The sequence below is a fragment of the Anabrus simplex genome, chromosome X (genome assembly GCF_040414725.1).
Source record: "Anabrus simplex isolate iqAnaSimp1 chromosome X, ASM4041472v1, whole genome shotgun sequence".
Lineage (NCBI taxonomy): Eukaryota > Metazoa > Arthropoda > Insecta > Orthoptera > Tettigoniidae > Anabrus > Anabrus simplex.
The window spans coordinates 31,788,040-31,807,914 of NC_090279.1; the positions used below are offsets into that span (position 1 = coordinate 31,788,040).

At 38.5% G+C, this 19,875-nt stretch overlaps 1 protein-coding gene across 1 annotated transcript in view; it reads left to right on the forward strand.

Annotated features, from left to right (window-relative positions):
* LOC137503248 (zinc finger protein 568-like) overlaps positions 1-15,312 on the forward strand; it is a 66,713-nt gene extending 51,401 nt beyond the window's left edge. The window contains exon 3 of the mRNA XM_068230788.1: positions 15,228-15,312. Coding sequence (XP_068086889.1) covers positions 15,228-15,312 — 85 coding nt within the window. The remainder of the gene's footprint in view (positions 1-15,227) is intronic.
* Positions 15,313-19,875: the final 4,563 nt, after the last annotated feature.

The window sequence follows — 19,875 nt, forward strand, 5'->3', positions numbered from 1 at the left end:
GAGTCGATACATGCAAAATCGATAGTTGATGCGTACACGCTTTGAAACATGACTATTCTTCGTACTTTAAGTTCATGCGTATAGGTTAGGCTAAGATAGCAGCACAGTCTAGCGTAAGAAGTTTAGTACGAGAGCCGATGAATGCAAAATCGATAGGTGATATATACACGCTTTGAAACATAGCTATTATTTGTACTTTAAGTTCATGCGTTTTAGTTATGCTAAGATAGCAGCACAATCTACCTGAAGAAGTTTTGTACGAGAGTCGATACATGCAAAATCGATAGTTGATGCGTACATGCTTTGAAACATGACTATTCATTGTACTTTAAGTTCATGGGTATAGGTTATGCTAAGATAGCAGCACAATCTAGCGGAAGAAATTTAGTACGATATTTGATGCATGCAAAATCGATAGGTAATGTGTACACGCTTTGAAACATGGCTATTCTTTGTACCTTGAGGACATGCTAAGTTAGCAGCACAATCTAGCGGAAGAAGTTTAGTACGAGAGTCGATGCTTGCAAAATCGATAGGAAATGTGTACACGCTTTGAAACATAGCTATTCTTTGTACTTTAAGTTCATGCGTCTTAGTTATGCTAAGATAGCAGCACAATCTACCTGCAGAAGTTTAGTACGAGAGTTGATACATGCAAATTCGATAGTTGATAGGTCTGGGTACCCCATTCATAGAAACCGGAGGCAACATGAGCGATGCTCTGCCTGCCGATGAAATAGATTGCGAAGAGGGTAGACCCGGTCAAGAGGTACCCGTCGAGGGCCAGGAAGTGCCCATTATTGAGGATGTGTTCGACGAAGGTCGTGATCACTTCATATTTCTCACCAGTGCGGCTGAAAGCCCAGAGTTCGATTCCCGCATGGCAGAGGCAACTCGACAAATATTTGAGAAATTTCCAGTGGTTTTTGATGACAATCTCGGCGTTATTAGAGATTTTGAGTACCAATTGAATGTTAAGGACACCTCTCCTTATAAAAAACGGCCTTATCCAGTTCCTGAGAAGTACCGAGAGGAAGCCAGGACGGTGATTAAAGAGATGGGGAATAATGGTATCATTTCTAAATGTGTCACTCCGTATCTAAACTCCCTGGCCATTGATAAGAAAACCAGCTGTTTCGCACCCCGAACTTCGCATTTATGCAAACTTTTGCCCACTTTATGTAAGACCATATAGAATTGCAGAGGTTCTCGAAACCGGGGCATACAAAATTAATAAGCTGGATGGAAGCATCGAGGGCATTTACAATGCAGCCAACCTAAAGAAATATTTCAGGAGAGATCATTAAAAGAAAATCCTATCGAATTTTCTTTTCCCCAGGAGGAGGGGGAGATGTACCGGTAACGGCGGTAGAAAACTAAGTCCCCGCAATAGAAATTTTAAAAACTTACGCGTTACGCTCCGGGCCGGCTACGAAAGACTGACTGGATGGCGAGCAATAGCTGTGTGCGTGTGACGTAGAGAGCGGGTAACGTCACAGCATGCCTCACTACAACACAGAGCCTAGACTGATGTGGAATGTTCTTCGAGTTTCTACGGGTAAAAAATTTCCCCATAATAATAATTAAACAAATTTAACAATATCATCGTGTAACCCGATCCCTTATCTACGTTCCTGCAGAGTTTCACGTAAATCTGACATGAGGCGATGAAGTTATGGAACGAGATGTGGAGGCCCGGATCAAATATAAATACAGTACTGCTTCGCTCAGCAGAGCATTGTGTGGCCAGAGTGTGTATGTGCACGCTAGCCAGTGGAATTCATACAGTCGGTTCGCGAGGACCGTGATCTAGCGTGAAGCGGCTATCAATCTTCGAGTCCGTAGACTTTGACCCAATCGCGTCGAATATGGACTTGTACGGATTTCTTTATACTGTGAGTGATAAACTTTTACTCCGACGGGACGTGATATAAATTGTGCTTCGTCTGAACATTATCAAGTGACTGTTTATTCTACACGAGTGTCTAAGACTTGCGAATGTTTTCGAGTGCTCGTAATTTGAAGTTTAATGTTATGGACAGGACTTAGAACAGTTTGCTCCTTACAGAGTACTAAATACTTCAAGTTTATGAGACTGTGTTTTAATCCAGATTTACTCGATTGCAAGCATGACTACGTCACTAATTTACCATTTCATGAACTTTAGGTCATGAACTGTAAACTGTGCATATGTGAACTGTGCATTTCAATTATACTAAACAGCACGTTTCAATTCTACGAACATTCAGTTGTGCGTTTCGATTTTACGAACAGTCGAACCGAGGACTGTCAATACATGATTAATTTCGTCTTTTAATTTCATGTTATTATCAATACGTGAATGAGTTCGAATTCACGAGTGAAACATCTTTATTTTCGTATCCAATTAAATTAATTTGAACAATGATTCAAACTAAGAACTAAGTCGTGCGACATTACTTAACATTATGCCAAGTGCCACAAACTTCAAGTGACTCTGTTAAAATTCGACGATAAGTTTCGAGTGGACTTTTATTTTTATGAGTATTAAACTTACATTCTCATTCGAGTCTAGTGGCCTTATTTTCATTTAACACGGCACAAAATTTAGTGACATTTCACCGTGTGATAAACTCTCAAAGATACCTTTTTTTCGTGTTTGAACCTTGTTAAAACCATTGATAAACTTTCCTCTCATCTGTGCAGAAGCAGTCTTTGCATTAACTCGCCCGAAGGCTTAACGAAATTCATTCACGTTCATCGTCTACGAGGACTACCTCAGCGCGCTTCATCAGCACCGTATGGATCTTCAAGACGTCGGATGGATCTTCTAGAACTTCCATCGGGGGAGGAATGGTGATTCACTGGTATGGGAAAAGCAGGAGCTGCCGGAATCCAAGGACATCGCCAGCCCTAGGACGAGGAACATTTTCTACTGTATCTGCTGTACAGAGGTGACATGACTTTGAATTTGTTAATAAACTCAGAGGAAAAATTTTAAGATTTATTTCTAAACAAACCCTCTCCCTCTGTACGCACTTCAACGAATGGTACACGCCCTGCGTCTCATGTCTACCGTGGTACCACATTTACTGTTACAATATTGTGATCTTTCCTACCTTTAAAGACACCATCCAAAATTATTCGTCCACTGACGTCGTCCCACGCCATCTCTCCACTGACAGCTCGGAACATACCACTTAGACGAGCAGCTCGTCTCCTTTCTCCCAAGTCTTCCCAGCCCAAACTTTGCAACATTTTTGTTACGCTACTCTTTTATCGGAAATCGCCCAGATCAAATCGAGGTGCTTTTCTTTGGATTTTTTCCAGTTCCTGAATCAAGTAATCTACTCTAGTTGGGGTCTCACAAGAGACAAATATGCTCTCTCCTCTACATCCTTACTACAGCCCCTAAATACTCTCATAACCATGTGCAGAGTCCTGTACCCTTTATTTACAACTCCATTTATGTGATTACCCAAATGAAGATCTTTCCTTATATTAATACCTAGGTATTTACAATAATCCCCAAAGGGAACTTTCACCCCATCAACGCAGTAATTAAAACTGAGAGTACTTTTCCTATTTGTGAAACTCACAACCTGACTTTTATCCCCGTTTATCATCATACACTCCCTACTGTCCACCTCACAACATTATCGAGGTCATTTTGCAATTGCTCACTTATTTATTACTCTGTACAGAATAACGTCATCTTCGAAAAGCCTTATCTCTGATTCAACTTCTTCACACATATCATTGATATATACAAGAAAACATAAAAGTCCAATAATACTGCCTTGAGGAATTCCCCTCTTAATTTTTACAAGGACAGATAAAATTTCACCTACTCTAATTCTCTGAGTTCTATTTTCTAGAAACAGATCCACCCATTCAGTCACTCTTTTATCAAGTCCAATTGCACTCATTTTTGCCAATAGTCTCCCATGATCTACCCTATTAAATTCCAAAATTCAATCAAACCAGTTATTAATTTTGCAAACATGTCTAATATAATTAGAAAAAATGCTTTCCCAAAGCTTACATACAATGCATGTCAAACTGACTGACCTGTAATTTTCTGCTTTATGTCTATCTTTCCATTATGTACAGGGGTTAATACAGCAACTCTCCATTCATTTTGTAAAGTTCCTTCATGCAAACAATAATCATGTACGTACTTCAGATATGGTACTATATCCCAACCCATTGTCTTTAGTATATCCCCCGAAACCTTATCAATTCCAGCTGCTTTTCTAGTTTTCAACTTTTGTATCTTACTGTAAATGTCACTGCTGTCATAGGTAATTTTAATACTTCTTTAGTATTAGTCACCTCCTCTATCTGGGCATTATCCTTGTAACCAACAATCCTTACATACTGTTGACTGAATACTTCTGCCTTTTGAAGATCCTCGCATACACACTCCCCTTGTTCATTAATGATTCCTGGAATATTTTTCTTGGAACCGGTTTCTGCCTTAAAGTACCTATACATATTCTTCCATTTTTCACTAAAATTAGTATGGCCTCCAATTATGCTTGCCATCATGTTATCCTTAGCTGACTTCTTTGCTGGATTCAATTTCCTAGTAGTGTTCCTTCAATTTCTCCTCACTTCCACAGCCATTACTTACTCTATTTCTTTCCAACCTTTACCTCCTCCTTAGTCTCTTTGCTTCCCTGTTATAATATAGGGGATCTTTACCATTCCTTACCACCTTTAAAGGTAGAAACCTATTTTCACATTCCTCAACAATTGCTTTAAACCCATCCCATTGAATCGTAATAAATCGTAATAAATAAATAAATAAGTAAATAAATAAATAAATAAATAAATAAATAAATAATCCGCAATATGCATATGATACTTTTCTGTTTGCAGTAAGTGATGAAAATCCACAGATATTGGCAAATTGATTGGTCAAAAAAAGTTCTGGGTTTAAACACGAAAAATACTAACTTAGTGACCGTAAGAAAACATGCCATTCAACCCATAAAGTTGACTGTACCTGACACATCACTGGAGCATGTGCAGTGCTTTAGGTCTCTCGCCTGCGTACTTCATCACAGCATGAGCAGTCCTGTTGAAACTAGTTCCCAAGGACTGCATTCAAGATAATGATTTAAATCCCGTGTCACTTCATTTTCTCTGTTCCTGTTTACTTCAGTGTTGTGTATGTCCTGTCTTATTTTAAGGTGGTTTTGCTATTTGCTTTACGTCGCACCGACACAGATAGGTGTTATGGCGACGATGGGATAGGGAAGGCCTGTGTGTGGGAAGGAATCGGCAGTGGCCTTCGTAAGGTACAGCCCCAGCATTTGCCCCATGTAACAATGGGAATCTACAGAAAACCATATTCAGGGCTGCCGACAGTGGAGTTCGAACCCACTACCTCCCGGATGCAAGCTCACAGCGCGCGCCCATAACCGCATTACTAACTCACCCGGTTTACTTTATGTTGCTGACGCCTGCACACCATCCTTCGAGATGTGGGGCTACAGTACTCCGAGCTGGAGGTCACGTACAATATCAGAAAGTAGAGTACTTTGGTCATGTCATTGGAAATTGTGGGGTAATGTGGTGGTTTATACGTTTAGGGAATAATAATTTCAAACCAAATCCATCAAAGAACCAGACATATGCTTTTCACGTGGGGAATACTGAAAGTTGCAGGTGAAGTGATTGGGAAATGTACTGGAACACAGTGATACGCCTAAGTATCTGAGGTCAAGCTTTGCACTTATCACTGCTCCAACACCGAGGTAAAAGTCCTCTCACAATGCTTTGACATGATCAGATTGGGCCGCTCATCCAGAAAGAGTGCCACAGCCCTATGGTATAAATCTGTACATGCCAAGAAGTTCTACGTTGCACTCGTAGAAGCTTACTGACTGATCACAGGGTATCTAAAACCAACCAACTAAAACTAATAGCTCCACCTGACACTCGACGTGAAGTAGCCGCGAATGTGGAGACGTACAGTTCGCCCTCTCCATAGACATCAACTTGTCTACTTGCAGATCCAAATGAAACCATGTTTGAACCAGGAACCGCACATTCCTAGATCGCTTGGAACTTGAGAAACTTGAACAGAAGCTTCTCTGTTACTACGAAGAGTCCTGGACGACATGGAAGTCTTTAAAGTGAATTGGGAGGTCCAAGGACAACGTAAAGAAAAACATCCCTCTGATACTAGTGCTAGTATCTGGTACTAGGCAGCACCACTCTAATATGTATCATCTTTCTTGTAATTTTTACTGTATTATGGGACTGGCTCAAATGAATAAGTGACCTCCTGCAGTTTATCTTATAGATGACATTTAAGGAAAGAGGAGTAGGGCAAAAAGGAGAAAATCGTGCGTACATAATCTACGAGAATGTTGTGGGCTTCGTTCCACCACACTTTTCCGACTTGCTGGGAACAAGAGTCGATCGCCGTGATGACAGCGGACATGCGATGAGGAAATTGTAGAAGAAGAAGAATTATTGCTAGTTTTATATCGTAATTATATATGTACAACATAGAATGCGATAAGCCGGAATTATTCCGCCTCTTGTATATTTAAATACAGTTTTAACAGTAAATATGGGCTAAATGTCACCGCTGACTGTTTCGTAACATTCGATGCGACACTGCGCACTTCCGTCTCGGAATGCAAGAGAAACAGTGTTTCTTGATGGCGTCGTGGTAAATGAACCATGCTTCATAGCTAAGTCCAATTTACTAAAGAAAATGTTCGACGTTCTGACAACGAGAAAATATGAACTTCATGAAATGTTAACTAGCAAATGAACAGTACTTAGTAATCTACGTAGGTGAACTAACTTGAATAATTATAAAATACTTTACGTGCAGTTACAACACTTCATCGTCATCCTGGTAAGGAGAAAGGAAGAGGGTCAGTTTTGAGATCTTACCAACAGCGCGCGACGTATGTTACATAATCGTGTATTCTCTTTACAAGTTTCTGCTTCTTGTCGATAATTTAATATAAGTAAATTGCAGCCATGACATGGGTCTGTTATATTTTACCGCTTTTCCCACAGCATTGGGGTAGTGGGTGCAAGATGTGTCTCACATGTGGATTTGACTCTGTTTTACGATCTGATGTTCATCCCGACACCAAGCCTACGTGATGGGATGTAATCACTATTGCGTGTTGGTAGTGTTGCATAAATATGAAGAGGAGAGTGTTGGGACACACAGTCCTCGAGCCAGAAGCAGTTACAATCGTGACCCTGCCGGTATTGGAAGCCGGGACCCTCCGAATTGAAGGCCTGAACGCTGACCATTCAGCCAAGGAGTTGGAAGGATCCCTTATATTTATTATGTTGCTCCTTATTTTAGGAATAAGAAACACTCTTCAGTAAATTCAACCGTGCGATACTTCTACGTCCGTATGCGCACCACCCAGCCTCCTCACGTCGTATATCATCTCAAACAATCAAATTTTGGCGTCTTAGACGTATCGTATGTTGGAAAGCATTGTCAATTTCTCTTCACGTATGAACCCAGACCAACTACAATATTATCAGACCGGAATGCATATATAGATACGTGACAAAATGGCTGTCACATTTGGCCACGTGTAGACGGCGTGTCGGGCGTGTTTACATTCAGTTCGGTTTGTACCTCTCACGTGTGTGGTTGGTTGAGGTTATCTTTCTACTGGAATTCGCGATTTTTTTTTCCACCAAATGGGTCTTGAAAGCCAAGAATAACGGCCGAGAGGATTCGTTGTGCTGACCACACGACAGCTCGCAATCTGCAGGCCTTCGGGCTGAGCAGCGGTCGCTTGGTAGGCCAAGGCCCTTCATGGGTTGTATTGCCATGGGGTTTGGTTTTGGTTTGTTTTCCACCGAACATTTGTATGTGTTAAATAGTGTTGCAGTGTCCTTTTATCGGTTATCTAGATATTTTTATGTGTTGTGGTGTTTTTAGTATTTAGACGTTATTTCGTTAAGTGGTGTGAATGTGACAATTTTACAGATTTTAACTCCTTCATCTGTGAAGTTCAGAAGAAATTCGTTGAACCATTCAATGGAATAGTGAAGGAAGATTATGCATTGTTTGTGAAGGTGGATGATGAGTCATGTATTACGGTTGCAACATTGAGATTTAAAGTTTCAAGTTCATTTGCAGTTCAAATGTTTCACAAAAATGTGTGTTTGTCTACAGAGCATTTTAGTGCTTGTGAAGACCGGAAATATGACAGATGGACGAAGTTTTACACTTTGCTAAGTCATTTCACCAGTTATTCTGATGATTCTTTCTATGAACCTTTTGAAAAATGCACTTGAGTTAGACTACGAGTTTAATGCAGAGAGAATTGGTAAAATAAAATTTGTCCCGGAACAGTTACAGCTCTCTGTAATTAATCAAATAAGATACTCTCCAGAACTAATAATTTGGGCAGTGACATTCTCTTATTATACCAAACTTTGATAAGACAGTTGATGTTTTAAGTGATGTGGTCAGTGTTGGTGTTGGTACAGAGCCAGTCTGTAAATTATAACTACTCAGGCCAAATTTTCAGATCATAAAGAGCTGTTTCGTTCGGAGAAGAAATTGTTACTAAAAATGGCTTCAAATTTATCTAGGATGGCTCTGTATCCAACAACAATAGGGACAGAATGTATCATTAGCAGTAAAGTCTTTGATCGTAAGAATGTTGCTGATTTGTATTTGCTTAAAGCTCAAGGTGTGGATGTTTCTGATGGCACAATCCATTTCCTAAAATTAATTCAAAACTGGTGGTCAGTCTGTAACGTACAGCATCCCATGAAAGATACATATACTAGGAATGAAGATGCTAGTCCAATTACTGATCCTGGTAACATGAACCTTTCATTCCTTACATGTTTAAAACATATATGCACTTAGGCACATGTCATAAGCAGAAGGAAGATTGACAAGTGAAACATACACTACTTTGATACACATACTTACCATAATGTGTTTTCAATAATTACCACTGGTCTTATGTGTTTACTACAAAATTGCAGACAGACAGTTCAGAGAGAAGATTTGGTCTCTACAGGAGATTGAGTGGTTGCACTTCTAATGCCTCTGTGGAATGAATTCTTGAGTCTGAAAGAAAGATCAGATTGTTAGGTGTATTAAAGATGAGGTCTGCAAAACTTCGTGAATTTACTTTGAAAGACTTTGCTCATAATGTTTATATCAATAGCCATGATAGAATTATTGATAATTCAGATGGGTTAGAGCTTGCATTAGAAGAAGTAGTTCATATCAGAGTTCCCCTTGAAACACAATGGATTTTAGTCTGCGTTGCCAGCTACACCAGTTTGCAAGTGATTAAAATATAATTTAAAAAGTGTGATGTCTGCATTAAAATCTTGCAGGCTGAAAAGAAATTGCTTGTGGATAGTGACAGGGAAATGGTGATGTATCCCAAAGTAGTGTAGAGAGGTGGTTTGAAGTGTCCATCATTGATGGTCATGTCCTGTGTGGCGGCCGTACCTTATGTGCTGAAGTGCTGCAGCACATTGCCTATTGGAAAAATATTATCTACAATCAAATACAGTGCATTGGAAAAGGCGTCAGCAAAAGAATAAGAAATTATTCAACTCCCCTCACAACCAGGTAACTACTGGTGCGCTGCACGCCGAGTGCTGTGTGTTCACAGCTCAGCGAGAGCTAAGCTTTTAGCCAGAAACCAGGAACTCTGCCTTTTGCGCATGCGTGCCCAACTTTTTCGATACAAAGAGAATGTGTTCCGACAGGCTGTGGAAACAACAGCCAAGACATCACTTCACAGGGATTCTTCGTTCGACCACAGAGAGGCAGCCCTAGCACTAGTCACACTTGCATTACGACCGATATGAGAACGTGGCAGCTGGCACCCTCTTGACTCAGCGGTAGTATTTAAGAGGGGATCGCTCAAAGCAAACGGGTACACAAAATGCTGTAGAGCTGTTCCCGCCAGGTCTTTTAATACCAAAGAGGATAGAATACCACCAACTTTCCTATTCCATAGCCACATTTGTAAATCGATGAACTATAAAAATTGTACGTTGTATGTTGTCAAAATAAGGACATGATATTGTGATTTTCTTTAATTAAAAATCTCTAGTTTATAAATGTCAATATAACATGTAATTTTGCATTACGACGTTGCTGCTTTTATTTCAATGATTTTGGTAGCATTAAGAAGTTACGTTTTTGCGCGCTCACACCAAGTGTTTGAGTTGGTGAATATTTTGCCATTGCAGGTGTTATTGTGTGTTTAATTATATAGGTTTATAGTTTTTTATGGGGAATGTGTATATGTGTTGGGGTTGTTTGCGTGTTTGTTCAGTGTGGAAAACTCAGTGGAGAGCCCCCTGAAAACCACATACCACCGAGCGAATTCCCCGTGCGGTTAGAGGCGCGCAGCTGTGAGCTCGCATCCGGGAGATAGATAGATAGATAGATAGATAGATAATGCCTTTATTGGTGGCGAAGTTAGGGCTCAAGGCCCTCTCTTACACTTAACCACTAGATGAGTATACATATACATAACTTATAATTTCGAATACAAATAAAACAAATAATACTAATAGCAATAATAATAATAATAATAATAATAATAATAATAATAATAATAATAATAATAATAATAATAATAATGAAAGAATCCTTCATTTTAAAATATACAAAATAACGTACACTTAAATTATGTAACTGCGGTAATCCATTCATTCATCCCATTCATTCCTTCATTCACTCAACAATTATCCAGCAAGTCAGCGGGATCTACCCAGCAAATGCTCCCGGCAAGCCACTTAAAACTTGCGATGAGAAGGATTTTCTCTAATGTTCGCAGGTAGCGAATTCCATGACCTAGACATGGAGATTATGAAGGAGCGGTTGTACACAGCAGTGCGGTTTATAGGTACGGCAAGAGAGGAACCAGATCTTGTATTGTGTTCATGATAGGACGAGAGGTAAGAAAAAGATGAAGACAGATAGTCGGGAGTATTAGTGGAAAGAACTTTGTGCAGAAGCGATAGCATGTGAAGTTCACGGCGCTGGTGCACTCGAAGCCACGACAGCTCCTTATAATAAGGTGATATATGAGCATCATATCGCAGATTAAAGATATATCTTATGCAGCTGTTCAGGCTCCGGTCCAGTTTCTTGTTACTGTCCCAGGTTATTCCAGTCAACACAGTGTCACAGCAGTCAAATATAGGTAGTATAAGAGAGCGAATTATTTGTACTTTAAGTCGAACAGAGAATATATTAGCGAACCGTTTCAGGGGATATAAGCTTTTATGTACTTTATTGCATGTGCTTATCACCTGTTGAGTCCAGTTTAGAGTCTCAGTCATGATAATTCCTAAGTTGGTCACTGAAGTAGAGTAGGGTATGATTTTATTGTTTAAAATTATTGGGGGGATGTTCTGTTGCTTGAGGGAATAAAGGTTTTTACTGGTACCGATAATAATAACTTGAGTCTTATTTGGATTCATTAATAAACTGTTTTTATTTGCATAGTCACTAAGATGTTGCAGGTCAGAATTTATTTTAGTAATTGCAGTATCAATATCACTCGGTTTTGAATGATAGTAAATCTGTATATCATCCGCGTACACTTGCAATTTGCAGAATTTAAGAGCTTTTGATATATCATTAATTTGGATGATAAATAGCAGTGGTCCGAGAACCGACCCCTGAGGGACGCCGAGGGTCTTTCTTTGCCATCCTGAACTCAAATTTCCAACCGTTACACGTTGCCGGCGATTTTCAAGATAACATAAAAAGAAACGAAGTGATACACTGTTAAAATTTCAGTAGTAACTGAGGATTAACAGTGTCGAAGGCACTACTGAGATCTAATAATGTCAATACAGTCACGTCCCGTTGGTCCATTGCACGTCTGATATCATCTGTCACTCGTAGTAAAGCTGTCGCAGTGCTATGTCCTTTCCTGAAGCCGGATTGAAAGGGATTCAAGAGGGAATGCATGGTAAGGTATTCAGTAACCTGTGTATGAACTAGACGTTCAAGCACCTTGGATAAGGGTGGTAGAATGGATACTGGACGATAATCTGAAGGAGAATCCAACTTGGAGCTCTTCGGGATGGGTCTAATTAGTGCATCTTTCCAAACCTCTGGGAAAACTCCGTTTGTCAGGCAGTAGTTAAATATATGAGTTAGTATTGGCAGAACAGCTCCTAAGATATCCTTAATAAGCGATATAGGAATGTCATCATTACCTGTGGCATTAGATGTTATAGCGTATATCACACGTTTAACTTCATTCGAGCTGACATTTCTAAAAGAGAATTGCTCATACACAGGCTGCTCTTGTAACAAGGGTAGTGAATTTTCTGGGAAGGAGGTAGAGGCTATTCTTGGCCGTGCGAAATGATCATTTAAAACATCTAGCGATATGCTTGGCACATGTTGCTCTACGGCTTTACCTATACCTAACGTGCGTAATTTATTCCATTTTTGTCTCGGGCTGTTATTGTTCATCAGTTCCTGAAAGTATTTATATTTAGCATTCCTAATTAACTGTTTGGTTCTGTTTCTCAGAATCTTGTATTGCTGGGAATCATCTGTGTCATGCGTCTGTCTGTATTGTCTGTAGAGTTTGTCACGACTGGCCATAGCAGATCTTATCTCGGCCGTTAGCCAAGCGGAAGAGTCGATAAATAAAAAATAGCCACAAGGATATTAAAATCCACAGAACTGGCAATAGAAATACAATGCCTGTGGAAACTAGAATCAGCCACGACAGTTCCAACAGTAATATCATGTACCGGTGTTATTCCAGAAGGGTTGCACAGCTCTCTGGCCGCATTAAACCTGCATCATCACACATACGTCGAACTACAGAAAGATACCCTCCTGAGCACCTGCCACATTCTGAGAAACTTTCTAGGAACAACTTTTCCTCTGACTTACGCCAAACAGCATGACGTTCCAGGCCGCAGTTCCAGTAATACTGAAGAACAGATTCCCAAAAGGGGAGATAAGGAGTTGTTTAGCGACATCATCTGTGCATATTTCTTGCATCTATATATATAAAGCAAGATGTCCTGACTGACTGATAATCAACGCACAGCAAAATCTACTGGAGATAATTGCATGAAAATTTGAGGACATATTCCTACCGTAGCCTAGATGCGCACTAAGAAAGGATTTTTTAAAATTCCTCTTTTAAAGGGTGAAAAGGGTTGAAAGGTGATTTTACTTTTTTGTTGATTTTCTCCATTTCTGTGAAAAATATTGTAGGCACTTATATTCATTCACATATTTATTTTCATATATCATAAATACTATTTTAAAAGAAATTTTAAAATTCCGATTTCAAAGGGGTGAAAAGGGGTGATATGTGGTTTTACATTTGTGTTCAACATATCCGTTTTTTAACAATATTCTATATATATATTCATTCAGTCTTCCAAATCGTCTCAAAAATCTTGCATTTCTTGAAAAGTCAACGGAAATATATGTATTTTCAAGATTTTCCAGATGAAATGGTTGCCTTGCGCGCATGAACCTTTGGCTTTTGCCAATTAAAAATGGCAGCGGTACTTTCTCCAACACATTAGTGTACGTGCCGATTCACTCTGCTTCCGTGTATTTTAAGACGGTAATGAACCAAATCCTTAAAGAAAAGAAAATAAAAGTAACAGTATATAGGCCTACATATACGAATGTTTGTGAGTAAATTCGTGAGAGGTTGTATTACGTTGTGCTGATAGCGCAACGGTTAAGTCAACGGAGTGCAGACTGCAAAAATGCGGGTTCGAACCTGCCCGCCGTGGGCAGCCTATTTTTAACTCAGGAATATTGTTTTATCAATGAGATTTATTACGGTTTTATATTTTGTTAGTGAGTTATGCAGCCGCTTACAGTTTAAATGAATTGTTTCATCCATACAACTGGTAGAAAAGGCTAGGCGAAAGCAGTACCAGTTCGGCACGAGCATGCGTCATTAACAAAGCTGTCTATGGTTCGATGATACGTCGCTCATATTGACGAAGGAGAGACCGGAGGCAACTTGCATAATATTGGCGACCAGTAATGAAGTGAGTGCGATAGGAGTCTTGAGCAATAAGGGTTTGAACCTTGGCAATCCTTGCTAATAACTACTCCTCCTCAGAAGAGTACAAACATTTCATACCAGAAGATACAACGTACTGGTGTGTGATATTTCAAGGAGACAGATAACAGATTGCAGCGCGATAACGTCTTTTTCACGCACACAGCATAATGGCAGTAACTCACATCTAGCGGAATAGAATCGAACGGGATTCTACGGGAAACTTCACAGGCTTGCAATGGACGGTCTGACAGAAGGTGTGAGGAGGTAGAAAATTATGAGAGATCGGAGAAGTTTCTGGGTGCATGAGATTAACAAGATAGCCAAAAGGAGAGTATTCAAACTTCCTTGAATGTTGAATGCGCGATGAAGCTAAGTTTCGACGGTAGGCCTACTTCAGAGTTATTGTATTGCAATTTCAACAACTATTTAAGATAGTAGAATTTAACAGAAAAGTTCAATTTTACAGGAGAAAATGCTACATCAGATGCAATGGGAGGCCGTGATCATTTTTATAACTACTTTAACGCAGTAGATTGCGTCCCGTGGGAGAATGAAATCATTAATCGAGGTAGCCTCAACATTCCTTTTTATTATTTTTTTACAATTTGCTTTACGTCGCACCGACACAGATAGGTTTTATGGCGACGATGGGATAGGAAAGGGCTAGGACCGTGGCCTTAATTAAGGTACAGACCCAGCATTTGCCTGGTGTGTAAATGGGGAAACCACGGAAAACCATCTTCAGGGCTGCCGACAGTAGGTTTCGAACTCACTATCTCCCGAATGAAAACTCACACCTACACAATCCTAACCGCACAGCACACATACGACAGTTTGAAACCTAGGGAATGCCACTTACGAAATCGTTCGCTGAAAATATAATAAACACTTAAAGATACATCCTATGTGAGATGTGATGTCAATTATCGTACTGATATACTGTATGTGGACTCCAACATAACATGTTTTGTGATGAAGTCAACAAAAATTATGAAATAAATTGTATACTGACTACAGTAACCTACCACAAAATTGAATATTCTAATAAGTTTGGTTTTCCATAGCCTTGCTTATATCCTCCCAGGCATTGTTTTTTACGTTGTTGCAGTAATGCTCGTGGATCTTGTATTAGAGGAAATTATATTTTTGAACTAAACTAATACGTTTTTTCGTGTCTAGTACTAATAAGTTAAATAAACGATCACAAAACAGAACATTTCCGACCGTGTCCAAGAAACAGCTGACTCTCCAGCTGAAGCTGTAGCACATTTGCCGGCTTGCCGCCAAATGGTCGTCCTAAAGATCTCGACTCAACCCGACCGTCTACGAAGTTGCACGAATCTTGACATTTCTGTTCGATTCCGTTCCGCTAGTCGAAAAATATTCTTGGCAGAGAATCCTGTTCCGTTCGGTTCGATTCGATTCGACTCGTGGCGATCGCCATGTCTATCTCCCATTTAAACACATGCTAAAAACAAGTTCTGTTCGGTTCGATTCTATTCCATTCCACTAGGTGGGAGCGGGCCTTTACTATTTACACAGAGAAAATAGCTTCAGGTATCATCTGACATCAATCGGTTAAGCTGCAAAGCAAAGAGAATAAATATCTCCGACCAGCTAACTGCGATACTGAACTTATAGATGTTCCATGCACCAAGACGGAAGTGTCCGTCAAAGCATGTTACCGCTTTACGATCGCAATGGGAGCCGTAATAATTACTTCTCCTGAAATAAATAACAACATTTATATCTTATTTTTAAGAAAAAATGCATCGTTTTTACAAATATACTGTATATGTTTATTTCGTATAAAACTGAGAGTTTCGCATCTATTTCGCATAAATTGTATAATTTCGCATTTTGAACCAATTTCGTATTTTATCGCGAATTCGAAACCGCTAAAAACCACCCGTACGGGTCATATAAGATGAAGGCACATACACTGACAAAGTTTCGGTATAATTCGCATTTATCGCAAATGCTAAAAATCACAAACTCTACCCATGTAGTCTGGAGTAAGATGGAGTCGACAGCAGGCGGATATTCGTGTTCCTGGCGAAAGACGCTGTTCAGAGGATTGGATTATGTTCCTGGCTAATATATCAGTTGGTTTCAGGCTAGAAAAACACTTTTCATCGGCGCTAGGCGTCAAAATGTTTTATTCCATTTTGATTTAACTTTCGGCAATTATGTTTTCTTATGCCCTTGTAACAGTTTGATTTCATGTATAATCAGCTTAACTAAGTAAGTGCTGATTCCGGAACCTTAAACTTAATGATCTAACATTGTTATTGGCATGCTTTAAATAAAGAGTTTATGTATGGAAGTTTCCTGTATCGATTTTATAAGCAGATAAAATAGCTATAGTTCGATCTCATAATTATAAAATTGGGAATCCTTAATAACCGTTCGGATCAAATTTTTCTTCTGTTAACATAATTTCTAATCTGATTCTTGCATAAAGTTTATTCAAGGTCTATGCGAGGATGGGCCTAATAATATATCGTCACATTCTTTTCTACTGATGTAAACAAAGCCTCAAAATTATTATTTCGCCACACATTATTACAAAACTTTCGTAAATTTGACAACTCCAATTTATAATTGTTATATTTTCTACGGAACAGCTTATATTTTGGCAAGAATTTCGTTATTAAGAGTTCCTATAGTGTTGTGAACTTAACATGAATCAAAATACGTAGATATTAAACAATTTTATGTGATTATTTATTAAATATAGAAAACTTGGCGCACAAAAAATATTAAATGAACACGTTTTATTAAAAAAATTATAATTTTATAACACAACATATTAAAATAAACCCTTAAATTATGAATGTAGGTTATTTACATAACAAAGAAACCAAAACTACCAAGAAAATAAATTAAATAAGTATAAATGTAAAAAAGGCATGACGAAACATTATACTTATAAGTTCACACTATCACTAACCGTTCGTGAATATGACGACACCCACCCAATTATTACAAGAATGTGCAAAGATGTCAACAATCGCTCATGCCACAGTCAATAACTGCTCGAAAAAATCAGCTACACAAAATAGCGGCACGCACGCACGCGCGGAAGGCATTAAACTATACCGTTCTGCTACCTACTGTCGTAAAATTTTCGAAGGGTTAGTGTTCTGGGGTTAAGACTAGTTTACAGTACGTTATATTATGCCTTGTCTATTGTTCAGGTTTGTTGCCTTATAATGGTATTTATTTTGATAGTGAATACTTTTTTGCCCTTTCTCTTGTTTATAAAAAATAATGAAAGACAACTGATGTGCTGATAGTGAAGGATCATTACCACATGACTATAACATATATTCTTCACGCTTGTCACTTCGTGGTTGTATCCTAAATAGTAATTGATTTGATGCTAGTTTATCTATTTATTAATTGTCACCTCAATACGTTAATCGTAAAAGTTGAGATTTAATTATTTCCTGATCTGGCCTTGCATTGTTGGATGCGCTTGAGAACGGTTGGCTGTTGAGAGAGTTCTTGCATTATTGTAGTGATAAGGTAGTTAAAATCTATTGAAATAGCTTAATGTTTTGTATTTGTGATTCATTTAGTGCTATTTATATAGTGGTGTTTAGTGCTTGTTGGTAGAAATTGGGAGTAGTGATATATATTTAAATTTTATAACAAGTCATTCAGTTGGTCTTCAGTAATTTACGTTTTCTAGGTTAAGTAGGCTAGCTAGGTGTACCTTGTTTCGAATTTAGATTTAGTAAATACTTTAGGTAATAATATTAACTTTTAGGTAATAATATTAATTTTTAAAATATTTGTGAATATCTGTAGGTTCGTTGGTATAATACTTACAAAGACAGCTTATCATAGGGAATAGTACCGTAACTTCCGCCGAAATTCCTCCGGTATTTCGTATAGATATCCGTCCGAACTATCGCGAAGGTAATAATTTACTACATTTAAAAAGACTATACGCCTGTCTTCCATTTATAAAGTAGTTAAAGAGATTACTCGGTAGTAGTTAACAGTCGTTGTATTGTTATTGATTATTGTCGCTCCTCATATTCAAATATTGCATTGTTGACTACAGTCGTGAACAAAGGGAGTAGTGTAGTCAAGTAAATATAAATATAAATCAGCTGGCCTTGTATTCCAGTCATTTGTACTTCTGAGTAGGTTAAAGTATCCGTAATTTATACTTCACTCCCTCGATCTTTCAGTATTTATGAGCTGTTAGCTAATAATAATAAAGTTCATATATCCCAGTAGGCCTAATTGCAGTTAGAGTCCCTGGAGTAGTAGGAGTAGTTTTGATAGAAATATTTGAGAAATTATTGTAGACAACCTCGTATTTTTCAGTAGACCTAATTAAGGACACTTTTACTCTCAGTCACGTGGAGTAGGGAAAATAATATTAATCCACCAGCTGTAATAATCACGTAACCACATTTCAGTAGAATTGTAGTGAAGATAAGGTATAATATATTAGATAATATCTTGCCAGTTATATTCGTGTTTTTCTTCGTGTACGGCAATCCTTTCGATACTTAAGAATTTAACCAAACGTAGTGTAGTGTAGTGTAGTGTAGATACATTGTAGTATAGGTACAGTACATTTAGATAGTGCCGTATCTTGCCTGCTATATTCGTGTGTTATCTTTCGTGTGTATCTATTAGACCGTAATACTAATAAGAATTTGTCTAAGCAATTAGCTTTGTTGTTAATCTTTGAGTACAGTAGTTCTTGAAAAGTTCATATCTGTTTGTGCTTAGTAGTGGCATACGGTACCGGTATCGAAATTAAGATACGTCTGAAAGTAGTTTAAAAATTACTGTAGTGTACTGTACAGTAGTATACGAGTAATATCCTATTAGAATTTAGTGTGCTTATTTTATTATTGTAAAATATTTGTGTAGTACTGGTATAGTAGAAGTATCCGTAGCAACTTTTATTAAAAATTCTGTTGTTGTAATTAGGATAGGCTTAATTGCAGTTTGGAATTGTGTAGTTCTTGTGTATTACTTTCGATATTCAGTAATTAATGTTACCGTGGTTTGGTGGACTAGCAGAGGTGAAAGAAGGTGCGGGTGTGAACAGGTCTCAAAATACGAAATTAAAGTTAAGATAAAATTTAACAAGGTTATATTTTCTTTTCAAGATTAAGAAATAACAAATAGAACAGACACTCAGTAGGCGAAACACAATTCGAAAATGTACAATTACAGTGATTACAGGATTTGGGCTCCGAGAGCCAGACACACAATTCTTGAGCTATAAGCCCAACCTTACGATATACAGAATTCAACAAGGGGGGAGAAAACCCCAATCATGCCTAGGAGCACTTGCTCCTCTTTACACGGTAAACCCTCCTCGAGGCATACAACAACTCAATTTTCAAGAAGGGGCCACTCGCTCTCAAAATTTAAGCCTATCAAAGGCCACACCAAACTCCACATTCAAGTTGTCCTCCAAGGACATGAAAACAGGGGTAAAAATACCCAACCTACTGAGGCCTATTAAGTAAAGGAACAGGTAAATTACATGGCCTCTAAAATACCAACTTGGGAGGAGGCGTTCTTGCACTCCTACTACACTTTATATAAAACCTACTTGGCACTAGGCCGTTACTGCAAGGGCTAATCCCATACTAAAGAGGTGACTTTTAGAAGGAAACAATTTACATTACGTTAAGGAAGAAACGGTTGTGAAAGTAAGTTCACCTCAAAGCAATATGAGTGGGAGCTCGAGAGGGTTAAGCACTCTCTATCCCAATTTGTAGTTTACAAAGATAGGATTGAAAGTAAGTGTCTTTACATTTTAGAGGAATGTTACATGATGAAA